The sequence below is a fragment of the Equus quagga genome, chromosome 2 (genome assembly GCF_021613505.1).
Source record: "Equus quagga isolate Etosha38 chromosome 2, UCLA_HA_Equagga_1.0, whole genome shotgun sequence".
Classification (NCBI taxonomy): domain Eukaryota; kingdom Metazoa; phylum Chordata; class Mammalia; order Perissodactyla; family Equidae; genus Equus; species Equus quagga.
In genome coordinates, this window is record NC_060268.1 from 94,207,877 (window position 1) to 94,232,306 (window position 24,430).

Consider the following 24,430-nt stretch of genomic DNA (forward strand, 5'->3'; position numbering starts at 1 on the left):
AAATCTGCTGCCTTCAGAAATCAAAGATCAATCAGAAAGTAAAATAAAATAAAACCAGGACCCATTTTACACCAGAGTTCCATCGGGGACTTAACTCATCACCCAGTGTCTTTTCATATAGAATCCTCATCACAGGATTAAAGTTGGGAGTCCAGGCTGAAAAGTATTACAGGCTGCCGAGGTCCACTTACTGGCATTTCCTATCAATTGAAGAATTTTTCTCTGCTAACATATCATTGAAAATTGAAAGAACACAAGCAGAGCCAGTACAGTCAATAGTGGGTGTAGAGCGTGGGCTCTGGAGGCAGCCTGGCTCACATGTCAGCTGTCAGTGCGCAGCTCAGGGACCCTGTCACTCCCTCTCTGCCCCTCAGTTTCCTCTTCTGCACAGAAAGGATGATCACAGTACGTTTCTCACAGAGCTGCTGTGAGGCTTAAATGAGGCAATGTATGCAAAGGGCTTCGGCCAGTGCCTGGCAGGTAATAAGCTGTGGACCTCTTTCTTGCTGTTATTGTTGTTGTTGTTGTTGTTGGCAGAAGATTCTCAATAAGAGCCTGGAGAAATGCCTTCTGTTGCTCAGAAGATTCATTAATTAATCTGTAGCTACGTGTATTGTACATAATTACCTAAAAATCAGGGAACCGGGGAGAAAGCTCTGGGACAGATGCAGTGGGTTTGGCGCGGAGCAGCTCCACTTCGGTCCAGCCAGGCCCCGTCCCGTCCACTGGCCATGAGGTGCACGTACTTCCTCACAAAGGGCCTGGAGGGGGATCTGTGGACAATCTGGTTGTGAAGAGTTGACTCTACCGGAGGCGAATTTAGTACATTTTTCCCCTTATCGAAAACTTTAAAGAATATTTGAAGGTCGAGGTTTAGGAAGAACGCGGATAATTGGGATACTAACGCAAATCTCAGTTTAATTATTCGTTTCTGGTGTGCCTCACCACTGACCACCTTTATTTAATGTGGAAACTGAACTTTGGGGCTAATGTCTTCACATGCTTAGCATCCTCTGCTGGAGACAGACAGTCTTGAAATTGTCAAAAGGTCGGCAAGAGGATATAGGACAAAGAGCCCGGTTTTCAGGAGAGTCGAGTGCCAGAGCGGGAACAGGCACACAGCTGGGTTTTGTGTCTGTCTGTGGAAGAGCCCCAGCTGCTTGGCTCTGTGTGAAGCGCTTCACACAGATCAACCCGCTGCGCCCGCGTGACAACCCTGTGAGGCAGGCTCCGTTACTAGCAGGCTTTCACAAGGAGGGAGCCAGAGGGCACACGCTTAATGCACGGTTGCACTGCTGGTTTGTGGTGGAGCTGGGATGGGAAGCTGTCTGTGTGGTGCCAGATTCAGTGTTCTTAACCTCAGGAGACCCTAAGAAATGATAACACGGCTCTGGATTAGCTACTCACACTATGGGCCAAACAGCCTGGCCACTGCCCACAATGTCATTAGTTTCTGCCTAAAGTATTTACGTGGACACATAACACTCTCTCAGTTCTCCTTTCTGGGGCCAGGACTGATTTTCAGTCATCCTTTCCAGGTTGTCTGTCTAAATATAAGAAAACAGAGCTATTACAGTTTAACCTTTCTTTGTCTTTATTGCCTCATTTTCCATCCCAATCATCCATTCGGGAAAAAAAGAATCTCTCTTAATTAAATTTCTTTAAGGTGAAAAAGATTTAGAGTGAAGTAGAGGAAAAATTATTAGGGGTTCAATGTCACGTCACTGAACTTTGGAGAAATTTCTGGGATCCATAACTTGTAGCTATAATCCTGGGCCACACGTCCGTCAGCAGCCGCCCGAGCCGGCACCGTGCTCAGGCTGAGCTCTCTGGGTCTGACCGGGACCCGTGTGCCGGTGGGACAGTGCCCAGCAGACGGTGCGGCCCTCAGCTCTGTGCTTGGGAAGTAGACCTCCGCAGGCGGCACTGGGGTTTTTCTGAAACTTCAGACCCCTGGAAAGTGGACAGCATGTGCGCTGCAAGCTGTGGCTGGGTGCTCACAGCTGGAGGGGTGGCCAATGTGAATACACCCATCAGAACTGCAAGCAGGATCGAAACCACAAAAGATGGCTCAGGCTTCTTCTCTTACGTAGGCCTCCTTCGATTAGAAATATAAATCTTTGCCCCTTGTCAAGTAATTCTGAAGAAAAAGTCCTACTAAAATAGGTATATAAGTAGAGAAATGCTTTGTAGAACCATTTCGTATTTTGACAGTCACAAGCCCATTCTTGTCGGACATTTATTGAGCTCTAACAATGTGATACGTGCCACACAAAACATCAGACGCGGCACCTGCCCGGGGGGCTCACAATCTAATCTAAGGACGTGACGGCTTTGTCATGCTGCCATGAGTTTGCTGTTTTGAAAGTGAGGTATTAACTGCGCTGGCTGGCGCAGGAAAGCCCACGGAATCACGGACTTTTGATGCAGGTTTCCCTGGGTAAGCAGGCAGGATCGCTCATATTACTTATTCTCTCAAAGTACGGGTGGCATTTCCCTAAATTTGGTGATTTTTGTGATGTGTACAAGTGTCCATAAAGATAGAGACACCAAACTTACATTTCTGAAAACCAGGGTTCAAATCTGGCCTCTAGTCCGGAAGAAAAAGAATGGTTATATTGTTCAGAAAAACACCGTTATTCAAAACAGGCCCTGGGGAAACAGTGATGGGGCTCCCGTTCCTGTTCCTAGACTGCCCCAGGAGCAGCCCCTCAGGGCAGCCTCTCAAACGCCCTTTCCTCTCAGGGCCTTTAGTCTTCACAGCCCAGAGAGGACAAGCTTAGAGTGGGCTGCCTGCGTCCAGGCGTCCGCGGGGGAGGTGTGTCTGAGGGCAGAGCGCTCACAGGGCCTGAGGATCACAGTGCAGAGGCAGCCGGACGGTCACCTGCTGCTCCTGGCGACACGCCCCAGTGTTTAATGTCTGTCTCCAGAGAGCAGCACCGCTGTACTGGAGGCACCCAGAGTGGATCAGTAATTTCTCCAAACGTGGCACACGCAGGCACACGCTGCTCAGAAAGGCGCCCTTCTCCCGTCAGGTGAAGTCTAGTGCTGAGAACACTTTTACCCGTTAGCCCCTTAGCAGAATAAACTGATTTCATGTGGATGAAATCTAACTCGTATGTATTGAAAGCAAATTATTTACAGTTTCTCATTCTTGTTCCTTCTGCGCCTTCTTTAGACTGTACTCTCTTTGTCTCTTCACTTTGATCCTGATGAACTAATAATTCACCACTTCCACCTTTAGACTCCCAGTCCTTCATTCGTGTATATCTTGAGCTTCTGTAAGATATGAAAATGCAGACTCCAGGGTTGCATTTTGTAATGACAGAAGGATCCCAAGGAAATCTCACTGAAGCCTTTTCCAATAGTTTTCCCCTGTGTTTATGAGAAGCATCAAAAGAGACCAACTGGCACATTCTAAATGCATGTTCTGAACAAGGACACGTTTATAAGTATAAATGGGAAGCGCCTGCTTTTCCGTTTTGTAAACTCAGATTATGCTGACAAGCTGTACTCTAAATAAATTATAATTTTACTTGAAAAGGTTGCCCGCATGTACATTTGACATTTTAGAAAGAGCAACCACCCCCACCCAAGTTGGTAACAACCTTATCTTACAAAACAACCCTTAGTATTTTTTAAGTTGCATAAAAAAAATACATGAATAAATAAACAAAAAGTACGTAATGAAGGGGTTCAAGCTCCAGCTCCAAGGAGTTTTAAGCGAAAGACCGATAAATGAAGTTGAGGTCCTCAGCGCTTTTCTTTAAATAGTATGCTAAAAATACTTTAGCTTTCTAAATTCTGTACTTTCTTCACTTTTACTGGAACACATTTTGGGAGCTCCAACTGAGTCCCTATATAGGATTTCCAGAATGCGCATCAGAAAAAAACAGATTTTATTCAGGTTTTTCTGTTCAATTGAGTCACTAATGTTTGGTTATGGGGCACTGGATGGGTTAGAAAACAGCTGGCACGATACAGCCACACTCAACAAGGTATACTTTGAACAGCTGTGTGTCTTAGACTGGCCCTAACTTCAGTGAAATGCTGAAAACTTGCATTGTTTGAAAGTACTGATTTTGAGGGCACAGGAATGTGATCTGAATGAATCATTTAGAACTCATCGTTCATCCAAATGAACAGAGAATTCACGCTTACCCCCCTTTTTCAATGCAACAGGCTCAGTTTTCTCACATCGGTGCCTCTCTTCATGCTAGAACTGCTTATGTCTACAGAGTCCCCGAAGAAGCGAAAATCCTTTTTTTAGCATTAAACATAGCATATGGAGTTCTTCCTCAGCTCTTGGCCTATCGCTGTATCTACAAACCAGAGTTCTTCATAAAAACAAAGGCAGATGAAAAAGTTGAATAAAAACATTATTTCATGTTCCTTTCTCTCGAGATTACTGACTTTTGTTATCCTGGTACTGATATTTTGTCCCACTTCACTCCCTTCCTGTACAGGAACACCTAAGAATATATAAATTCTTGCTCTGCACTGTATGTGTGAGCTCTCATATGGTATTGTGTGGGTAAATTTTCTTTATTTGAAGGAAAATTTGAAGTTGTTGAGAAACAATTTGTTTAAAGAAATATATTCAAAATTAAATGTAAATAAACTTGACCATCTATCTCAATATTCTCTTTGTACATATTAAATATAAGTGTGAAAAATCATAGTTTAGCTCCTATGACAGTGAGCATGAAAATGAAACTATTCAAAAGTGAATATGGTTTATGCATATTAAAAAATTCAAAATAGCAATTACAGATTAGAGAAATATTTTTTGCATATAAGATGTATATGCTTCATTATCAACCTCACTATAAAGAGCAAATCATCAGTATATTTTAAAATGTTGTTTGAAAAATGTTTTCCCAAGGAAAGTATATTATTTACTGCTGTTTTAAAAATTGCTCTTACTAAAATTTTTTTGTGTCTAAATAGATAAGGAGGGATCGATAGCTTTATTACCTTTAATGAATACTTGTTTTATTGGTGACTGGAAATATTTCTATTGTATTTCTGTGTACATTTTTAATAAAATTATTTTTGGCCTTTTATGAAGATAAATCTGATTAAATTTAAAACATTATATATGTTTTTTTTTCCCAGAAAAAGTTTTGTAGTCATTAGGCTTTTTATTTTAAAAATCTGTCAGTTACATGTTCCAATTCAAAATGTCATCTACGTTCTCCTTATGTTTTAGTGTAAACAATGAAGAGGCCCTTTGATGAATTAATTAAATTTCATTAATTTTAAATTAAACCAAAATACTTACAATTAAAAGTACCTTTCAAGGAAAAAGAACTGGATTGGCACCTCTACTATCTTTTAATGACCTTTTCATAGTTGGAATTAGGAGTGAGTATAATTGAGAAAATCAGTATTCGTTAGATGAGAGAAGCACACCCACGATCCAGCTGGCTCTCAGCGCCCTGGTCAGTGGACCTGTGGTCTCAGACCCTCAGCGGCCAGCACCCCATCACCATCATCGCCAATGGCCCTGGCTTTTAGAGCTGCTCACATTTTCTTTCATATTATTTATTAGCTCTTCACTGAAATAAGAAAACCAAAAGAAAACGAGATCCAAATCAATGCATAGATAATGTCAACTGTGTGAATTCAGGCTCCGCTGAGGCTGGTAAATATTATCTCAGAGGAGCAAGTGATCAGGTGCCACTCCTCTCCCTCCCTCCAGAAACCTAAAACCCAGAGAATGTTTCAAAAGAAGAAAAAAAAGAAAACCCTCACCTGCACTTGATTCTATTGTCAACTTGCTGTTAACAATTTTTGCTTTAATATATGAATTACATTAATACCTCACATTACATATATGAAGCCAAATTACACTAACTTAGTTTACAACCTCAAATCTTACTCCCAGTACACATTCCAATAAATTTATTCTGTAAAAACAATACATTTTTTTGTTTTTGATTTTTTTTTTTACAGTAAACTTTTCAACTACAAACCTCGAATACGCGAAAGATGGTCCAAGGACAAGCATAACAGGATTGATAAAACCCAAACTGACTAAATGTGTCCTCACAATATAAGCTGGCATAAAAATAAATAAAATTCTCTATTATCACAATAGCAACAATAATGTACACATAATCATGGGTTTGTGGATGAATGTTAACTATTCTAGTTCTAGTTCCAAAAGAAAACAAGTTCATTGGAAAAGTCGATGTTTAAAAGTTGATGCTTTGTCTGGTTCCCACAGGGCCACTGCTGCCTCTGGCTTTAAAACGTAACGTACCCACCTTGAGGGATTAGCTCAAATTGTACCGGCATTGGGAGAAAATAAATCATTGCTTTATTTTGGAGTAACACAAAAGACTCACCAACTTCACATATAGAAACTGAGTTTGTGTACATGACAACATGAGTCTTGAGAAGTAGAAGCCGTCAACTAGCTATTTCTAATACGGAATAGGTACTTTACAGTATGATTCAACTTTACACATGGCCTCAAAGCTGAAGGGCAATTTTAATTTCACCTTCAATATGCCAACGTCATGTCTCTAGGAATTGGTTCTTGGGTTCTGTCACAGAGAGAAAATCCCTTAAGCATTATGTTGAGTGGTCATCTGAAAAAAATGCTAATTCCTATTGAACTGAGTGTTTGCTGATGGTGGAGTAAAGGCAGCAGAATGATGAGCATAACTGCCTCGATAAAAGGATCCTAGACAAGTATAAATTTGTGCAAAAATCTTGATAATCCTTAGTGGTTAAGGGCAACTTCATGCAACCAAATAACATGAAATTAAATCAATAACCTTAAAAAAGGCTAAAATGTCTTTTTTTTCCCCAAAACACAACAGAGAGGAATGTGAATAATGTACATACAAACTGGGGTTCTGTCAATGACAACAAGGATTATGTGTTGGTTCATATCAAATCCAAGAATATTGGACAACCAAACGTGTAACCTTCTTGTGGTTTCTCTTAATATGCAGCATTCATATGGCAGTTAGGTCTGTAAAAAAGAAAGAAAACAAGCCTTTAGATGATTTAGGATATTAACAATAAGAGTTCTCCACACCTATACAGTGTAACAACTGGATTTCCTGAGGTTTTAGTCTGCACTGCGGCAACGACACTCAGCAAGGAAGTCTGTGAGGCTTCGCTCTATACCCTTCAGTGCAAGAAGCTCAAGGAACTTCTAGGGCATTTTTCCATTAAAAAAAGGGGAAAATCTCAGTAAACTCTGTCTACTGTCTGGCAGGACACAGAGTCCATTCTGTGCCCTCTGTAGGACTCTGGGACCATGTGTATTGCTGGGATGTGTAAAGTCAATGGAGAAACAGATAATCCATCTTTGTGAGGACTGTGGTGTCAGGAAAACAGGTAAGCTGCTTAAAATTTAAAACGCACTTGGAGCAGTATTATTCTGTATAATCTGTATAATATTTACAACTTAATTACTTGTGACAAATGGCTTAAAGAAACATGAGTTAAAATCAAGATGTATAAACAGAAAGGAAGCCTAGATTTCTCTTAAAATTTAGGTAGCATCCATGTGACAAAGAATGAATATTTCCATTTCCTAAAAGGATCATGTTTCCATTTGGGTCCCACTTTAAACCGTGTCAGGTTACATTTTCCCACAGGGATGCTATTTTTGTTTTCTTTATCATTAACCCAAATACATGGGATGAATGAAAGAGGGAACTCAGGCCCCAGATATTTCTTCTACAGACAGCCTTTTCCTTCACTGAGTGAATGAAGCTGTTTGTCAGCGCACACGCACTCACTTGTGGTCATGATGTTCTCATTACACAGCCAAAAGCCATTCTGCACCTTACACAATACCATACGTAAGTAATTCCAGGACCTTCGAATAGGAAAGGTTACTAAACCTACCATCCCCTCGAGATGGCAAAAATACATTTCTTAGTCTTCTCTGTTCCTACCAAAATGACAAAGCCAATCTTAAAAAAAAAAGCACATTTAAAATCTGTGAGTTTGCAAAATGCAGTGCCTCTACTGGTGATTGTTAATTATTTATTGACAAATAAAAATACTAGATATGAGAGTATACTGACAGACTTTGGAGGATTTTCCTCCCTTGTGAAGGAGAAAGACATCCATTAAAACAATGAAAAACTTAATCAACCAAAGAAACTTCTTTAATAAGGTCTTTTTATTAACATTAATGTGAAAGGCAATAAATTTGATGTTTACATTGGCAGAAAAGTCATTGACAGATTAGAACTACTCAATCCACATTGAAGAATATTTCTGGAACAGATGGTGCCGCGGCAGCCTCAGAATATTATTAATGCCCCAACAAGGTGAAGGCAGTACTGGAATGTCACCACAACTTTAAGGACATGCTTTTTCTTTGTTGGTCTTTAAACAAGGTGCTGTCAAATGGGTGCTTATAAAAGCAAATTATCAATCTAAAATTTTTCTATTTTTACTTTTCATACCATAATCACGCTAGTCATGCATTGCTTAACGACGGGGACACTGCTGAGAAATGCCTCGTTAGGCAATTTCACCATTGTGCCAACATCAGAGTGTACTCTCACAAACTCTGGTGGTATAGCCCACTACACACCTGTGCTAGATGGTTCTGTTTGGGATCACTGTCATATGTGCAGTCCGTCATTGCCTGAAATGTTATGCGGCGCATGACTGTACCTGCATCTGTGCATCAAAAAATATGTGGGGCTGGCCTGGTGGCGCAGGGGTTATGTTTGCACGTTCTGCTTTGGCAGCCCGGAGTTCATCAGTTTGGATCCCAGGTGCGGACCTATGCACCACCTATCAAGCCATGCTGTGGCGAGCATCCCACATATAAAGTAGAGGAAGATGGGCACGGATGTTGGCTCAGGGCCAGTCTTCCTCAGCAAAAAGAGTGCGATTGGTGGCAGATGTTAGCTCAGGGCTAAACTTCCTCACACACACACACACACAGAAAATCTTGATAATTCGCAAGTATTCTGAGTGATTGTAGACCGGAAGTCCCCTCCAAGTTAACCGCCAGAAGCAGTCCCTATGCAGTGGCTGCATAAGTTATAAGGAAGCAGAAGTTACGAGGCAGCGGAAGCCACAGGGTCCTTTGAGGGAGCACCATTTTTACTTGAAAAAATGATGACAGATAAACTATGGTTATTCAGACTTGGGTATCTGCCACTTTGTTAAAAACAAATGAAATGAGTCTATTACTTCAAGGAAAACAACTGGCAGTATTTGTTATCAATGATAAAATTTGAGCTTTTAAGTGAAAATAAGAATTCTGGAAAACTTAAATCCTCCATGATTGACAGCTTCCCAATACTTAAAAGATTTCTCTGACAAAACAGGCAGTGATATGAAAAAATGTGATTAAAAATATTTTAATGTCATACTTGAGAAACCTGAATAACTCAGGGAACCAGTATTTTCCAAATGGGTAAAAGCTATTCAAAGTGCCAGACAGTCCAATGGATTGTAACCTAACAATACAAAAAAGTTGATTCCACATTGCAACTAAACTTTAAGAAACTGCCACTTACAGAACTGGTGTAGTATCAAGGAGAAGTATCCACAATGATCTGAAAGGACTATTATAATACTCGTATCTCCATTTTCCAACTACATATCTATGTGAGGCCAGATTTTCTTCATATACTTCAACCAAAATAGCATCTCACAACAGACTGAATATAGAAGAAGATATGAGAATCCTCATGTATTCTATTAAACCAGACATTAAAGAGATTACAAAAATATAAAACAATGTCATTTTTCTAAAAAAAGGTTTTTTGGGAAAATGTAGTTATTTTTCATAAAAATGTATTATTTATATTAAGTAATGGGTTTATTATTATTTTAAAATGTATTAATAAGTATCTTAAAATTTGTTTTTATTTCTAATTAAGTAACTATCAATAGCTATAAAAAAAGCTCTTTGGGGTCCGCAATAACTTTTAGGAGTATTAAAGGGGTCCTGAGACCAAAAAGCTTGATGGCTTAGAATAAATGAGAGTAAATGGTGAGAAACAGGCTGGAAAGATAAATTAGGGTCAGAGGCCATTATATGTGAAATAAGGAATTTGGAACTGATCTCGAGGGTAAGTGGGAGACAGGAGGAGGCAGCACTGTCCTGTAGAAACGGTCAGAAGAATAGTGGCATGGACACTGGCTACCGGCTAGAGTGCACAGTGTGGCTGCCCCCCCCCAGCAATTATGGGATAGCCTTGTGATTTGGGGACGTGACTCCAGCTCCAGGGATGGGTAGAAGCTGACTGGTCCGACCCACTTCTAACCCCCTCCCCGCCTTATCAGTGGTTGGTTGGGGGATGGGCAGCTTCCTGACATGCTCTCCAATGATCCCACCTCCTGGCATTCACACCCTCGTTTAATCCCCAACTTTGAGTGTGGGCTGGACCTTTCGACTTGCTTCCAATTAAGAGAATGAGGCAGAAGTGATGGGATGTCACTTCTGAGGTCAGATTACAAAAGACTGACTTCTGTCTTGCTAGCACTCTCTTGCTGATGAAGCCAGCTGTCACGTTGGAGCTGCCTTATGGGGAGACTCACGTGGCAAGGAACCAAGGGAGGCCTCTGGCCAACAGTTAGGGAGGAAATGAGGCCCTCAGTCCAACAACTGTGAGGAACTGAATCCTGCCAGCAACTACTTGAGTGAGCTTGGAAGAGGACCAACCCCCAGTTGAGCCTCAAAATGATTTACGCCCCTCCTAACACCTTAATTGCAGCTTTGGGGGCCCAGAGACAGAGGACTCAAGAAATTATACCTGTCTGGATTCCTGATCCACAGAAAATGCTAGATAATACATGCTGTTTCAAACCACTAAGCTTTGGGGTAATTTGTTACATAGAAATAGATAACACAGCAGGCCCACACCAAACAGTACACTGTGCCCTGGCCACAAAGATTAGTAACCTCTACTTTATACCCATGTGAACAGAGGGGAGCTCCAAGTGTTTTGGAGCCTGCCCCTTTCTGCCTCATGCTTCCACTGGCAGGAGTAAGGATGTAGTCAGAGGGCCTCTGGAAGTAAAGGGGGCCCCAGAACTCTGCGGGTTCTCGTAAGAACCTCTTTTCTCTTTCCCTTACCAATCACTCCTAACTTCAGCATCACTATCTGTCTTGAGATCATCAGGCCGTTTATCCTTCTGCCCTTTATCCTTGCTTACTTCAGCTACCACAAGACAGGCTCAGAGCATCTGTCCCTTCCTGGACTCTTGTCCCCAGTCAGCTCTGCACATGTTCGTTTACAGCCTCATCTTTTAGACACTCCCATCCTCCATCCCCCTTCTCAATTCCTCAGTCTCTTCCATTGGGCCCCTTGGAAATTATAGCAAATCTCCTATATTCCCAACTTGCATTTCCAAGATATTCTACTCACCAGCTTGTTCCAACTGAAACCTGGTTCCCCTGAGGATAGGGCTGCAGCTTCTCCTGCAGCCCTCTCAAATGGTAGCTCCTTTCTCTGCCACAGCTCTTGTACTACTGGCCCTGGAGGTGGGGAAGATGTCCTTGATCTTTACTATTATTTCTAAGCTGTTTTTCCTGTCCTCCGTGCCCCCCCCCCCAAAAAAAAAACCCCTCCTAGCTTTTGACTCTCAAACCTGTAAACCATGACCCTCCTCGCCACAGTCGCCTGCAGACTCCCTGAGTCGCTCCCCTTACTCCTTGAAGGTTTCAACTCTGGCCCAGTGTCATTCAATCTCATAACTTCTGGGATGTAGATTGTCTTTCCAACACTCCGGCCTCTCAGTTCCTTGACTTCCTCTCCTTCAAAGGTCTCGTCTTCCACCCTACCTCAGTCACTCATTCCCATGGTTATTTCTTAGACAGATGACTCTCAACCACTGGGAGTATATGCAAATACTGTTCCAAGTCACTATTTTGGGGGGCAAGATAATGGGAGCATTGTAGGTTGTCATAAGAACTTGAAGATTCTATGGCATTTAATGAGCAGGGGCCAAAGGTACTCAATGTCCTGTGGTGTGGACAGTGCTTATACAGTGAAGATCTGTCCCATTCAAAAAGCCAGTAGCACCTGCATTGTCAGCAGCAACTACTGCAACCCTCCTGTAACCCGACTTCACACTGCCCTCTTCTGTCCCCACTCATCTTTCCAGTTCACTCCTTTCATCTGGTCCTCCGACAATTCTTTGATACTCACAATCTGTTGATCCTGTCCCTTCCTCAAGTACTTATTCCCTCCAAACAGATTTTGGATTCCACGGTCCATTGTTATAATTGCTCCCTTCCTTGCACACACCCCCAACTCCCTTGCTTTTAACCTCTTTTACTCTCTGGGCAAACCCCACTTCTAGTTAAATTCAATCCTCACCTCTTTGTGGCTGCAGAATCAAATATGCATAGAGAGAAACACACAACCATCCTACTGTTCTTACTTTAAATTCGTGACCACTAACCTCCAGTGGGCCCTCACCACTGCCTGGCATTCAACCTCATTTCCCAAGTCCGTTCACTCTTCTATTCTTTTAAGTGACTGTTTTATCCCTTTTCCTCTCTCGAAACTTCCAACACTTCTTCCTGTTCTCACTCTCCAATGTTGACTTTGCTTCCTAAGAAAACAGAAGCAATGAGATGAGAACTTTTACCAGCTCTCACCCTAAGTGCCCACTTCCCTGTCTCTGGGCCCAAATGCTGCCTTCCCTCCCGCCCCCGTGGATGAACCGAGGGAGCCCCTCCACACGCGCACTAGAGCTCATGTCTCCTACTTTCTGAAGGGCACTGCTTTGGCAATTCTTTCTTACATCATTTTGTGATCATTGCTCATTTGGGCCACTCTTGCCAGCATAAGTGCTATAAATTCTCCCATCAAGAAAAAAGCCCCTCTTGACCTTCTCTCCTGGACCACGACTATTTAGTATCTGAAAATAAGTTTAAGATTAGGCTACTAGCCCTACAAGATATCAGGACTCATTTTAAAGCTACTACGACTAGGCAAATATGGCACTAACCAAAGGAATAGAATAGAGAACCCATCTGAAGGATGACACTGCACATGAGAGAGGAAAGGAAGAACTAGTTAATAAATGGTGCTGGGTCAAATGGTTATGCTACGGGGGAAAAGGCAACGGGATCCTACCTCATACCACATATAAAAATTAATTACACATGGACTTAACACTGAAATGTTAAAAATAAAACTTCACAGTTTTAAAAGGAAATATAGGAGAATAGCTTTCTGATCTTGGGAGAGGAATAGATGTTTTTAAACAGGACAGAAAAATGCTAACCATAAAAAGAAAAGTTTGATACATTTGACTATAATAAAATTAAGAAACTCTGTTCACCAAAAGGTATCATAAAGAAATTGAATAGACAAGCCACAGACTTGCAGAAGATATCTGCAAGTCATGTGATCACTCATGCCAGGAAGAATCCTGAATATGTAAAGGAGTCGTACAAATCAATAAGGAAAAAGTCCAATAGGAAAATGGGCAAAAAAACAAAATCAAACACTGCACAGAAACAGAAACATGGGTGGTCAATAAACATGTGAAAAGAAGCTCAACTTCATTATTAATAAAAGAACTGCAAATTAAGACTATAATTTACACTCACAAAAATTTTCAAGCATGAGAATGCCAAGCTAGTGACAGGAAACTTGTACACTGATGGTGGGAGTGTACACTGGTCCAACTACTTGGGAAAATAATTTGGCATTATCTTGTAAAGTTAAAACCATAAACTCATGACTCAGCATGTGACAGATCTAACAAAACTCCTGCGTATGTGCACTAGGAGACAACTATGAGACTGTTCGCAGCAACACAGTTCATAATTGCAAAAAGCTGGAAACAACCCAAATGCTCATCAGTAGGAGACTGGATAAATAAATTGTGGTATACTCATAAAACGGAGTATTATACAGCAGGGAAAAATAAACATCATGTAACCACATAAAGGAATCTTGGAAGCACAGTAGTGAATAAATGTCACCATTTTTAAAAAAGCTCAAAAACCAGCAAAATTAAACAATATATTATTTAAGTATATACTCATTTGTTAGGTATGAGCTAAAATTTTGAAAATGAAATAAAACACTAGTGGTCATCTCTGGGTAGGAAGAAGATGGGACAGGGAAGCATGTGTAAATAGATACAAGTTCTGTTCTAGTTTTTGGCTTGAGTGGTAGGATCACTGGTGTTCATCAGAATACTATGTTTATTACTTTATATTTACATCATATATATGTTCTTTTGTATATAACAAATTTATTATTGAAAACAGGTTAAAAATAAAAGGATCTCAGCCTCTTGCTTCACATTCAGGCTCTTACTAGCTGTGTGACCCTGGGCCAATCTTTTCAGCCTCAGTTTCCCCAGCTAGAAAACGGGGATGATACTTGCCCTCCCTCCTGGGATTTGTGTGAGGGTTAAACAAGGTAACGCAGGCACAGCATTTAGCAGAGCGCGTGACACAGAGTAAAAACTCGAGCTGCTACAGCTCTGACCCTGCTGCTGTTGCCACTTCTGGTAACAACTATCTGCTGAGGTGCTTTCAAGATACTCAAGCAGAAATGGTTTCATTAACAGTTAGAGAAATGAATCTACAGTGCAGGAGGTACCGAGCGGGAAGTCGTCAGTAATCTCTAACAGCTGAAGTCATGTGTGTGAATGAGATGGCATGGGGACGCTTTCAGAAAGAAGTGCACCAAGACAGACTGAAGAAAGGAGCTCTGGAAAGAGGCTAAGAGGCAACCGAGAGAAGCAGAAGAGACTGTGATCTGGAGGCTAAGTCAGCAGGAGGAAGTGGCTAGTGGTATTAAATGCTGCAGAGGTAAAATAAAGATTAAAGGAGACACTGGATTTGGCAATGAGAGGATCACTAGGGACCTTTACAAGAGCAGTGTCAAAGAAATGGTCAAAGAAACAAGAATGCAATGGGTTGAGGCATGAGTAGGAGGTGAAGAAATGGAGGGAGACACTGGGAGAAAAGAGAACTGTTAGAGATGAAGTTTAGAGATGTTTACACTTCTTTAAAGAAGTTTAGAGATGAAGAGAAGCGTGGAAAGCACAGACTATATGGAGGAAGGGAGGTATCTTCAAGGTTAAGGGAGATCTGATACTGTCTATAGGCAGAGGGGAAGGAGCCAGTGGAAAAGAAGATAAAGGTATAAGAGAGAAAGGAGACAGCTGACGGGGTGTGACCTTGGAGAAAGCAGAGGAGCCAACATTCTGGACCCTGGAAATTGTAGGGTGCCGCTTCATGCTTCTTAGACTTGAATGCGCCTATGAATGACCTGGCGGTTTAGTTACAATACAGATTCTGACTCAGGAAGTCTGGGGCTGGGCCTGAAATTCTGCATTTCTAACAAGCTCCCAGGTGATGTGGATGCTACTTGTCCACAGACCACGCTCTGAGCAGTAAGGGTGTAGACTATCTCTTCTTCTGTCACAGGAAGTAAAGTGCAGCTAGAAAACAGGCAGCAAAGGAGAGAGACGTTGTGGGAATTTTTGCTACATGCATATTGAAGCTACCTGGGATGAAGGCAACGGTGGAATAAAAAGAAATCAAATGAGTCAGGTACTCAAGCCTTCAGTGACTGCTGGCAGGACTGTGTCCCTGGGATGGCTGCAGGTACAGGTGATGACAGACGAATATTTATTGGAAAGAGGTCAAGAGAAGGAAGGTAGGCAAAGGAGAGTAAAGCTGAGCTGGGTGAGAGAAATAAGGGAACAATTAGAATCGTAACAACTTGGGAGTAATTGTGGATAACTGGATGAAGGAGAGATCTGAGAGGTACACAGTATTGACAAGAACAGACAAGAACTCAGCTGAAATCAGAATTTAACAGAAGAGTAATCATCATCATCATAATAATGTATGTTATGGGTTATTATTTTAAAATGATCTGCCACTGTCCAAGCAGTCTTCATAGAGAAAAGACGCGCGGAAAATGACCGGGGGCAGAACCTGCATTTCCTAAGAACACTTTTACGCAGGCGGACTTGCCTGTGACTTTGAAGTTAACAGGGTTAATAAAAGTTAATAGGATTCAAAGTGGACAAGTTTTCCCCTTGGGTGCTTTAAATATCAGCGTGCACATAGTTTGAAGATTTAAAGTCCTCGTGGGTATATTACATCACACACTGCTAGGAAAGAAGCGGCAGCACAAAATCCCTATTTTGAACATGCCATTCATTTTATAATCAAAGAAATACAACTGTCAAATTTTGAGGTGGCATTTCATAATTTTAGTATTTCACACCTTACTTTAAAGACTCTCTTAGTTGCTGAAGATGGTGTAAAAAAGAATAAACCTGTTCACAGAGTTCCAAATTGATGGCCAGGTGTAACTCCCATTGGCTGTCCTTTCTTCTCAGACTGCAGCATCGAATCACTTATGCAGGAACTGAGAGCAGATACGCACACCAGGCTGAGAATGTTGCTCCATTCACTAAGACAACATTTACTCAGGCCTTAGCCTGACATGGATCCTGATTCTGAAGCAAAATGTCTTCTAAGTTAAGAGAAGATAAGAGAAATTACATGCACATCCTTACCCCTTCACTGGTTTTCTGCAAGTCTGAAGTTGTGTTTCTCGTGTCATTGCCGGCATCTCCACCTTCAGAGCTGCTTTTGTTTTCCTCTTCTTTGCAGTCCTTGTCATCTTCATCTCCTGGAGATTTCCGGGACTGTTTAGAGGATTTCTAAATGTTTACAAAAGTTAAAAATTGTAGTCAAAAGTAGAAATCTAAAGGCACAAGTAAGAAACGCAGAAGCGGCTGACCTACACCCAGCCTTTGTGGCTTGATACAGAATATTCCGATACGACATGCAGTGTGCCAAGGCTGGGTGACCTTGGATAAGTCATTGTATGTCACTGAGCCTCAGTTTAACTAGCTGGAAAGGAAGTAGAGGTGGACTAGATGATCTTTTAAGTTCTTCCAGCAGTGTGCTGTTAAAAGCAGAAAATAAAGATTTGTGTAGCCAGAGCACTGCCAATGAATGAATGTAGCTGAATGGACACCAGCCTAGGAAGGCTACAGAGCAGCAGGCACCCTGAAAGCCATTTGTCCCTCCTCATCATTTTACAGTAGAAACTAAGGTCCAGAGATGCGAGGTGAACTATCGCAGATAATATATGTATGCTTGTGTCAGGACACCTGCCGAAGCTGTTTGGTTAATGGCACATATGGAATGACCTTGACAAAACTTTGATATCACCATGTGATATAAACTAACTTTAATCTCTTAAGTTATGGGTAGTTATTTAAGAACCCAAGGCCAGATGGTGAGCTAGCCCTTTTGCCTTATCATCTTGCATGTGAATTCAAGATAAACTAGAGGAAGATGGAAATACAATTACAGTTCACAGCCAGAGCTGCTCTGCAGAACAGTACTAAAATTATCCAAAGTTGGCCCCACCGTGCACCTTTACAAAAGTAAAATGTAGCATTTCACTAATATTTCTTCTTTGAGGAATTTTAAGAATCTTTAAGCACACGGCAAATAAGAGCTAAGGCAAAACTGACTGAGCCAAGTCACTTTCGGTCTTCCAGAAACAAATCAGCAAGCTGCAGCTTCTTCAGACAACCAACATTTTAAAACACAGCTTCCAAAGAGAAGATATCTGCTAGCCATGTGACAGAATACAGAATTACATGTTTCTATTTTACTTTACTAAAGCTACCAATCAAGCCCCAAACATCAGTTTAAAATGAGGTCATTTCTACCGTTTCCACGAGGGGAAAGCAGGGATTTACATCAACTGTGGAGCGTCTGAAGTAGGATCAAGTGCGACAATAGACAAAGTAAATACTTTCTGTTCTTCCAGTAAATACAGTAATTACTGAAATGTAGTAACTGTTTTATACAGTAATTTTCAAATAATAGTCTTTGACTTAGAGTTCTTATAGACAATAATGCACAATTCCCTAAAATTTATGATGCTTACAAAAGACACTTAAACCCTACGAGTGAGTTTATAAATATTATAATTTGGTACACGTGGACTAGAATGATGGGATTACCAGAGTTTTGCTAAAGAATCAATTCAGTATTCTGCTAAGAAATCTGGCTGCCAAGCTATATTTGGTAACCTAGAAAAACCTCTCACTCTGCATCTTCAGATCATCGCAATTTCTATCATGTTGGGGAAGGACCCTTTATCTGTTTCATCAGTCTGGTCTTGAGTTGGTTGTGCCTAATTGTGGCCATCTTTGTTTGTAACTCAGATTACTAGTGGTTTAGCATCATCACCAATTTAGTTTGTTGATTAGCCCTACTTTATACCGTAAATAATTTTCACGCAAAATATTTTTGACCTATAATTTTTCAGTATCTGTTATGGCTCAGATATGAATCCTCCACACACTTACTGCTGAAAAGATATATACAGAATCTCTCTCAAATCTGCTCATACTATGGCTTTTCATTATGATTACTGAACTTTTTTCACAGAAAAACGGCGTTAGGTGAGATAGAGGTGATGTGCGTCCTTTCCTCGACCTAATTGGGATGCAGTCAGAAAAGTCTGTGAATCACTGGTTTTTAGTGGCAAAGAAGATTATTCAACTTTAAGAAATAGATGTAAAAAGATCACGATATTCAACAAAAAAGGACACATTTGGGAAGCCACAGAGACAATGACGTTACGCTAGGTAAGTGCTTCTCTTTACATGGTTCCCAGATCAGCAGCATTGGCCTCACCTGAAAATGTAACTCTCAGGCCCCACCCCAGCCCTTCTGAAATAGAAATCTGGGGGCTGCGCCTCAGCAATCTGTGTTTTAACAAGCCCTCCAGGTGATTCTGATGCACGTGCAAGTTTGAGAACCACTGTGTTAGCAGGTTACTCCACTGATATGAAAAATCAAAAATCATAGTTCTTAAGTGATCATGCAAGTCGCGATCTTGAAAGACGGCAAAGGAAATGATCCTTTAAAATAGATAAGTCTTAGTAAGTAAGTAAAGTTTGTCTTTACCCCTTCACTGCTTTAGATCGTAAATCCCCTCCAGGTGTGAGCCCATTTCTTCTGGTCTTCACAACAAGCCACATGTCCACACTACTAAATACCTTGGCTATCTTAGGCAGTTAGATAATTTAGGATGGTATAACACATTACAGAGCTCAGCAGAAAATTGTAAATTAAATAAAATCAATTAAATTGGGTGTTTCTGTGAAGTCCAAAATGCTAAAAGAAATTCAGCTTAAAAAATAACTGCAATGGAAGATATAGTCTGATGGGGAAAATTCTCATTATTTTGTTGTTAGTGGCAAACTTTATTCCCATCCAATGCAAATACTGTTTTTCATTAGGTGCACAGGAAGTAATAAGTATTCATACAATTTTATCTGTATGCCAGTGGGTGGATTTTATAGACTGTAAAATAAATTGTTGGTAGCCTGATAAACTCTTTGTACTTGTTTTTAAAGAGTTTCCTAAGTATATCCAGCCACTTAATGCCAGAATCTAGATGGAAGTAATTTATCCAAGTATTCGATTGTGAGACAGACCGATTAGAGTGAAACCAACCTTCGGCCTTCAAAGAGCCATTCATTTTACTTTCAGTTTCTAAAAGGTAAGCAATTTTCACAATCTCACAGTTTTTACAACTGTATTTCTGAATTCCTGTGTGAAAAACCTAGACTCCCAGTTTGAAAATCTAGGATCATGTCACTCTTTTGCTTAAAACCTGTAATAAATTGTTACATCTGGAATAAAGTCCAAACTCGCTAATGTGGCACACAGGTCTCCATCGTTTAGCCTCTGCCTGACGCTTCCTCTTCATCACGACTCTCCAACCACATCTGCGCGCCTCCAATTCGGGACGCGCACTCTCCCTGCCTCGGGCCTCTGCTGCTCTGCCCCACACGGGCGCTCCTCCCACACCTTCCTTTTGGGGCTCAGCACAAGCTTCGCTTTTCAGAAAGGCCTGGTCACTGTCTGAAGTAAGGACCTCACCCTGTCATTCCCTGCTCCTGCTTGTCTCCTTCCTAGTCCTCTCCGTTTCTATTTGTGGTCTGCTGGTTTCCTCTGTGTTGTGCCCTCCTTCCCAACCCGCTGTGTCATAAGTCACACGAGGCAGGGACAGGGTTGGATCTGCTCACCACCGCACACCAGGACAGGAGTCTGACAGAGAACAGTGATCAGAAAACAGAGGAGCTGAACAAATCAAGCGCTAACGCACATTCTTTAAAGCAGAAAGACAAGTGAGTCCATCTTCGTATTTACATCTATGGTACATACACACGATCCTGACTCGTTCTGAGTCTCCTCTATTCCTGAGCTCTTCAGAGCTCATGGGGGAGGTTAGTGTAGGAAGCACACCTGCTCTCATTGCTCAAGAGCAGCCCTCCCCCAACTGAGAAGGTGGTGTTTTCAGGGCCGAATCAGCCCTGAAGAGTCTAAGGTTGTCTGTCTTACTCCCCTCAGCTGAGTTCTTGTCTCTAAAGGCAGAGGCTCCACAGAATTAGGAGATTTCTCTGTGTCCAATGAATGAGTTAAAAATAATCTAAAAACTTGTAATGAATATGCGTATAACATTAATAGCACTGGGGAAAGTTTCTCAGTAACCTTTGAAGTGTATGACTTTTTCCGTTTGGAGCCTGCTTTCTCGTTCTTTCTTTTGCCTTTTCCATCTTCTTCTACTCTATCACCTTCTTCCTCACTGCTTGCATCTGCAGTATTTCCACCTTCTCCCTCAGTTTCTGAAGAGCTCTGTTGCTGAATTGCCTAAGAAATAATAAAATATTAGCTAATTACATTTTTGAAACAATAGCAAAGAACACAGACTGTGAAAAGAATCATTCTATTTTAATTGGAAAGGGTTCAGCTTACTCCTAAGATTTTCAAAATAAAGGATTGTCAACCTCAACTTTCCAGTCACCACTTGACTCGAACCTCCTTGCGTAACAGAATTACATTTAATCCAAAAGGCTACTGGAGCCAAAAAGAATTCTGACTTCAAATGCATGGAGGGTAACAATTAGTACAAAGGACATAGAAGAAAGACCCAAGAAAGAGTTAAAACCAAAGAAATGAGATATAGCAAGGGACAATGAAGTAAACCATTACCTGGTATCCAGTAAATTTTACTCCTGGGTTATTTTCTATTTCCCACAAGCCTTCATTAAATCCTTTCCGTTTGTTTGACTTTCCAAACTTGTCTTTGTATTCCTTATATGGAAAAAGGTCTTTGGGACCTAGAAATGCACTGCAGAGATATATTAGAAATAGAATTGATACCCTGACCTTCAAATGTAAGATGTTTTTAATATCAATATCGACTAAAGTGTCAGAGCAAATTTAGGAAACAAACTGAAAGTCTATATAAACCCTCTGAGTTACGCACATATCACAGGACGTTTTACACATATACTTCAAGGCAGAAAAACGCACTGCTGGCTATATAAGCCAGCAACCCTAGACCCTGCTACCAACTTCTTTTTGTTTTGACATTGATTTCCAGTTACACGAGTAGTTTTAAAGATGTCTACTGTGGCCACTTAAATCATCGTCTTAAACTAAGACTTATCTATGCTAATCTTCTATAGGTAAGGCTTTCGTGAGATTTACAATAAAAAAACACTAGATTACAAAAATGATTTTAACTCTATATACCACATTAGGATATTTATTGACCATTATTTCCATAAATTAAAACATTAGGGGCTGGCCCTGTGGCCGAGTGGTTAAGTCCACGCCTTCCGCTTCGGCGGCCCAGGGTTCGGATCCTGGTTGTGGACATGGCACTGCTCATTAGGCTATGTTGAGGCGGCGTCCCACATGCCACAACTAGAAGGACCCACAACTAAAATATACAACTATGTACTGGGGGGATTTGGGGAGAAAAAACCAGGAAAAAAGATTATATTAGTGTTTAATGAGGCACTAAGCAAGAAAAAAATTAGAAGTGGCAAAGTAGATAGAATCTTATCCAGTTTAAACTTTACCCTAAATTAATCATAACCATGAAAAGAAAATGAGTTAGAATGAATCCTGGGGCTCACTAATAGATCCAACATTCAAACCAGTCTTCAGCAATTATCATCTATGCTGTTAACCTGGGGAATAAGGTGGGGGAGGCCCACATCCTGGCTGACACCCATGAAGCTTACATTTCAAACTAAGATTCATTTACTCATTCATTCAACACATTAGACTGAACATCTATACTGTGTCAGGCACTATTCCAGAGGAGCTGTGGCTGCTCTGCCCTCACGGAACATACATTCTAGTAGTGGGGGTTGGGCTTTGCACAATAAAAAACATAAATACAATACATAATATTGTGTGATAGAAAAAATTAAATAAAGCAGAGAAGGGGGATGGCAAGGACTGGGGGTGGACTTTACAATTTTAGATACACAGATCCAGGAAGGCCTCACTGAAGGGGAGCATCTCAGAATTAGAGGAGGTGAAGGAACGACCCATGCACGTACCTGGGGAAGAGGAGCAAGCACAACGTGCCCTCAAGTGGGAGAACGCCTAGTGTGCTTAAGAAACGAGAGGCCAGTGTGGCCAGAGCGAGCAAGTGAAGGGAGAGCAGTCCAGGATGAGGTCAGGGAGGTGAGAGGGTGGGGCCCAGCTCAGGCAGGGCCTTGGAAGCCACTATAAAGGCTGTGAGTCTGATGGGAAACCATGAAAGGTTTTGAGAAGTGATACTTTGTTTTGATAGACTCCTTTGGCTGCTGTATTGACAACAGACTGAAGCAGAGGGCGTCAGGGTAGAAGCAGAGGTGAGTGAGGCTACTGAAGTCCCGATGGGGCCCTGGACCAGGGTGTAAGCAGTGCAGCTGGTGAGACGTGGCTGGATTCTGAATTCACTCGACAAAGAGCCAAGATGATCTGTTGATGCGCTGGATATGGCATGTGAGAAAAAGGGTGGAGTTACGGATATTTCCAAAGTTTTAGACTCAGAAATCAGAAAAATGGAGTTGATACTGAAATGGAAAGATTTTTGAGAGAAAGAGATTTGAGGGTGAAATGCTCAGCTCTGGATACTAAGTTTGAAATCCTGGTCAGACATACAAGTGAAGATGTCAAGTAGGCAGCTGGAGGGGTGATTCTGGAATTCAGGGGAATGGTCTGAGCTAGAGAAACGTATTTGGAAATTATCAGCAGAGATGATATTGAAAGCCTTGGGATTACAGGTTAATAGTTTACTGCTGATATTTGTAAATTCCATTTTTCTTTCTTTTTTAAACATTGGCCCTGAGCTAACATCCGTTGCCAATCTTTCTTTTTCTTCTCCTTCTCCCCAAAGCCCCCCAGTACATAGGTGTATATTCTGGTTGTAGGTCCTTCTAGTTCCTCTATGAGGAATGCCGCCTCAGCACGACTTGATGAGCGATGCTAGGTCTGCCCCCAGGATCCGAACTGGCAAAACCCTGGGCTGCCGAAGTGGAGTGTGTGAACTTAACCACTCGGCCATGGGGCTGGCCCAGTAAGTTCCATTTCTGACAGGGTCTTAGTACTGATCCTTCACATTGCCAGGCTGATCAAAAACCTCAAGCTGATAAAAACACCTGAGCAAGCTTCCTGACGCCAATCACCTCCCTTGATGGTTCACCTTTAACTGCTCAGTCAGCATTATTCCACCTCACTGAGTCCAGACATAGTTTATTAGGTTACCAGACATTTTAATCAAAAGCATGTCAGTGTCTTGTGCAACAAACTGAACACGAGAAAGATATAGACTTTGGGTATGGCGATTTCACTTTTAGAGAAATTTGTCATGCATTATTAGACTGTGGCTTTTGACCTTCTAGCCTTTGACTCTATGTGGGCTGAGCTGCCTGAGGGTCACCATCAGCTGCTGACGATAACCAGAGCTTGCGTGTACTTGAGTGACGGCACAGGAGGCCGGGCTAACAGTCCAGGTGGCCACGTTAGCTGTTGCCAGAAAGAGGGAGCCTGAACGAGCTATTCTAAAACAAGTTCTTCTTTTTGATAGACAACTTGTTTTCCCCTGGATTATAGATAATTCCACAAATCAAAGCCACTCTCAATTGGTTACGTTTACTGCATATTTTACAAATCTTATTAAAAGGTAGGTCAGAAAATAAAATTGTTCAAAGTTACATGCTATAAGGAAGATGTTTTTTCCTTTTCCTGGCCAAGGCTGCCTCGATAATGGTCCAGATTGCAACCACTGGGGTTAGTAGTTAACCAAGGTTGAGTTACATGGAGAAGGACTTGGCTCCATCCACCCATCTGTCTGGGCATTGCTGATTCAAGGCCATGGTCTGAGGAAATTCCAGTCCTGCTTGGGGGTGCTCCTTTGGCTGACCTGCACTCAGCTTTCTTGCTGAATTACTCACCTTTCACAAACTTTTTCCCCCTTTAATTTATTTCATTTAATTAATTTAAATTCATTCAAGGGCTATGCTTTAAACACCTGCCATGGGCCAGGACCGTGCAGGGTGACACCCGCAGGCTCTCTGCCTTCACCAGGACCGTGCTGGGCGACAC

The 24,430-nt window shown here is 41.5% G+C and overlaps 2 protein-coding genes across 3 annotated transcripts in view; one reads left to right on the top strand and one right to left on the bottom strand.

The window, feature by feature from the left end:
- TM6SF1 (transmembrane 6 superfamily member 1) overlaps window positions 1-5,613 on the top strand; it is a 29,762-nt gene extending 24,149 nt beyond the window's left edge. For both annotated transcript variants that reach the window (XM_046653327.1, XM_046653325.1), the window contains one exon: window positions 4,183-5,613. In XM_046653327.1, coding sequence (XP_046509283.1) covers window positions 4,183-4,374 — 192 coding nt within the window. In that variant the 3' untranslated portion in view covers window positions 4,375-5,613. The remainder of the gene's footprint in view (window positions 1-4,182) is intronic.
- A 145-nt stretch (window positions 5,614-5,758) lies between these two features.
- HDGFL3 (HDGF like 3) overlaps window positions 5,759-24,430 on the bottom strand; it is a 67,017-nt gene continuing 48,345 nt past the window's right edge. Inside the window, exons 3-6 of the mRNA XM_046653328.1 lie at window positions 21,032-21,170; window positions 20,531-20,689; window positions 16,516-16,662; window positions 5,759-6,988 (exon numbers count right to left, since the gene is read on the bottom strand). Coding sequence (XP_046509284.1) covers window positions 6,983-6,988; window positions 16,516-16,662; window positions 20,531-20,689; window positions 21,032-21,170 — 451 coding nt within the window. The 3' untranslated portion in view covers window positions 5,759-6,982. The remainder of the gene's footprint in view (window positions 6,989-16,515; window positions 16,663-20,530; window positions 20,690-21,031; window positions 21,171-24,430) is intronic.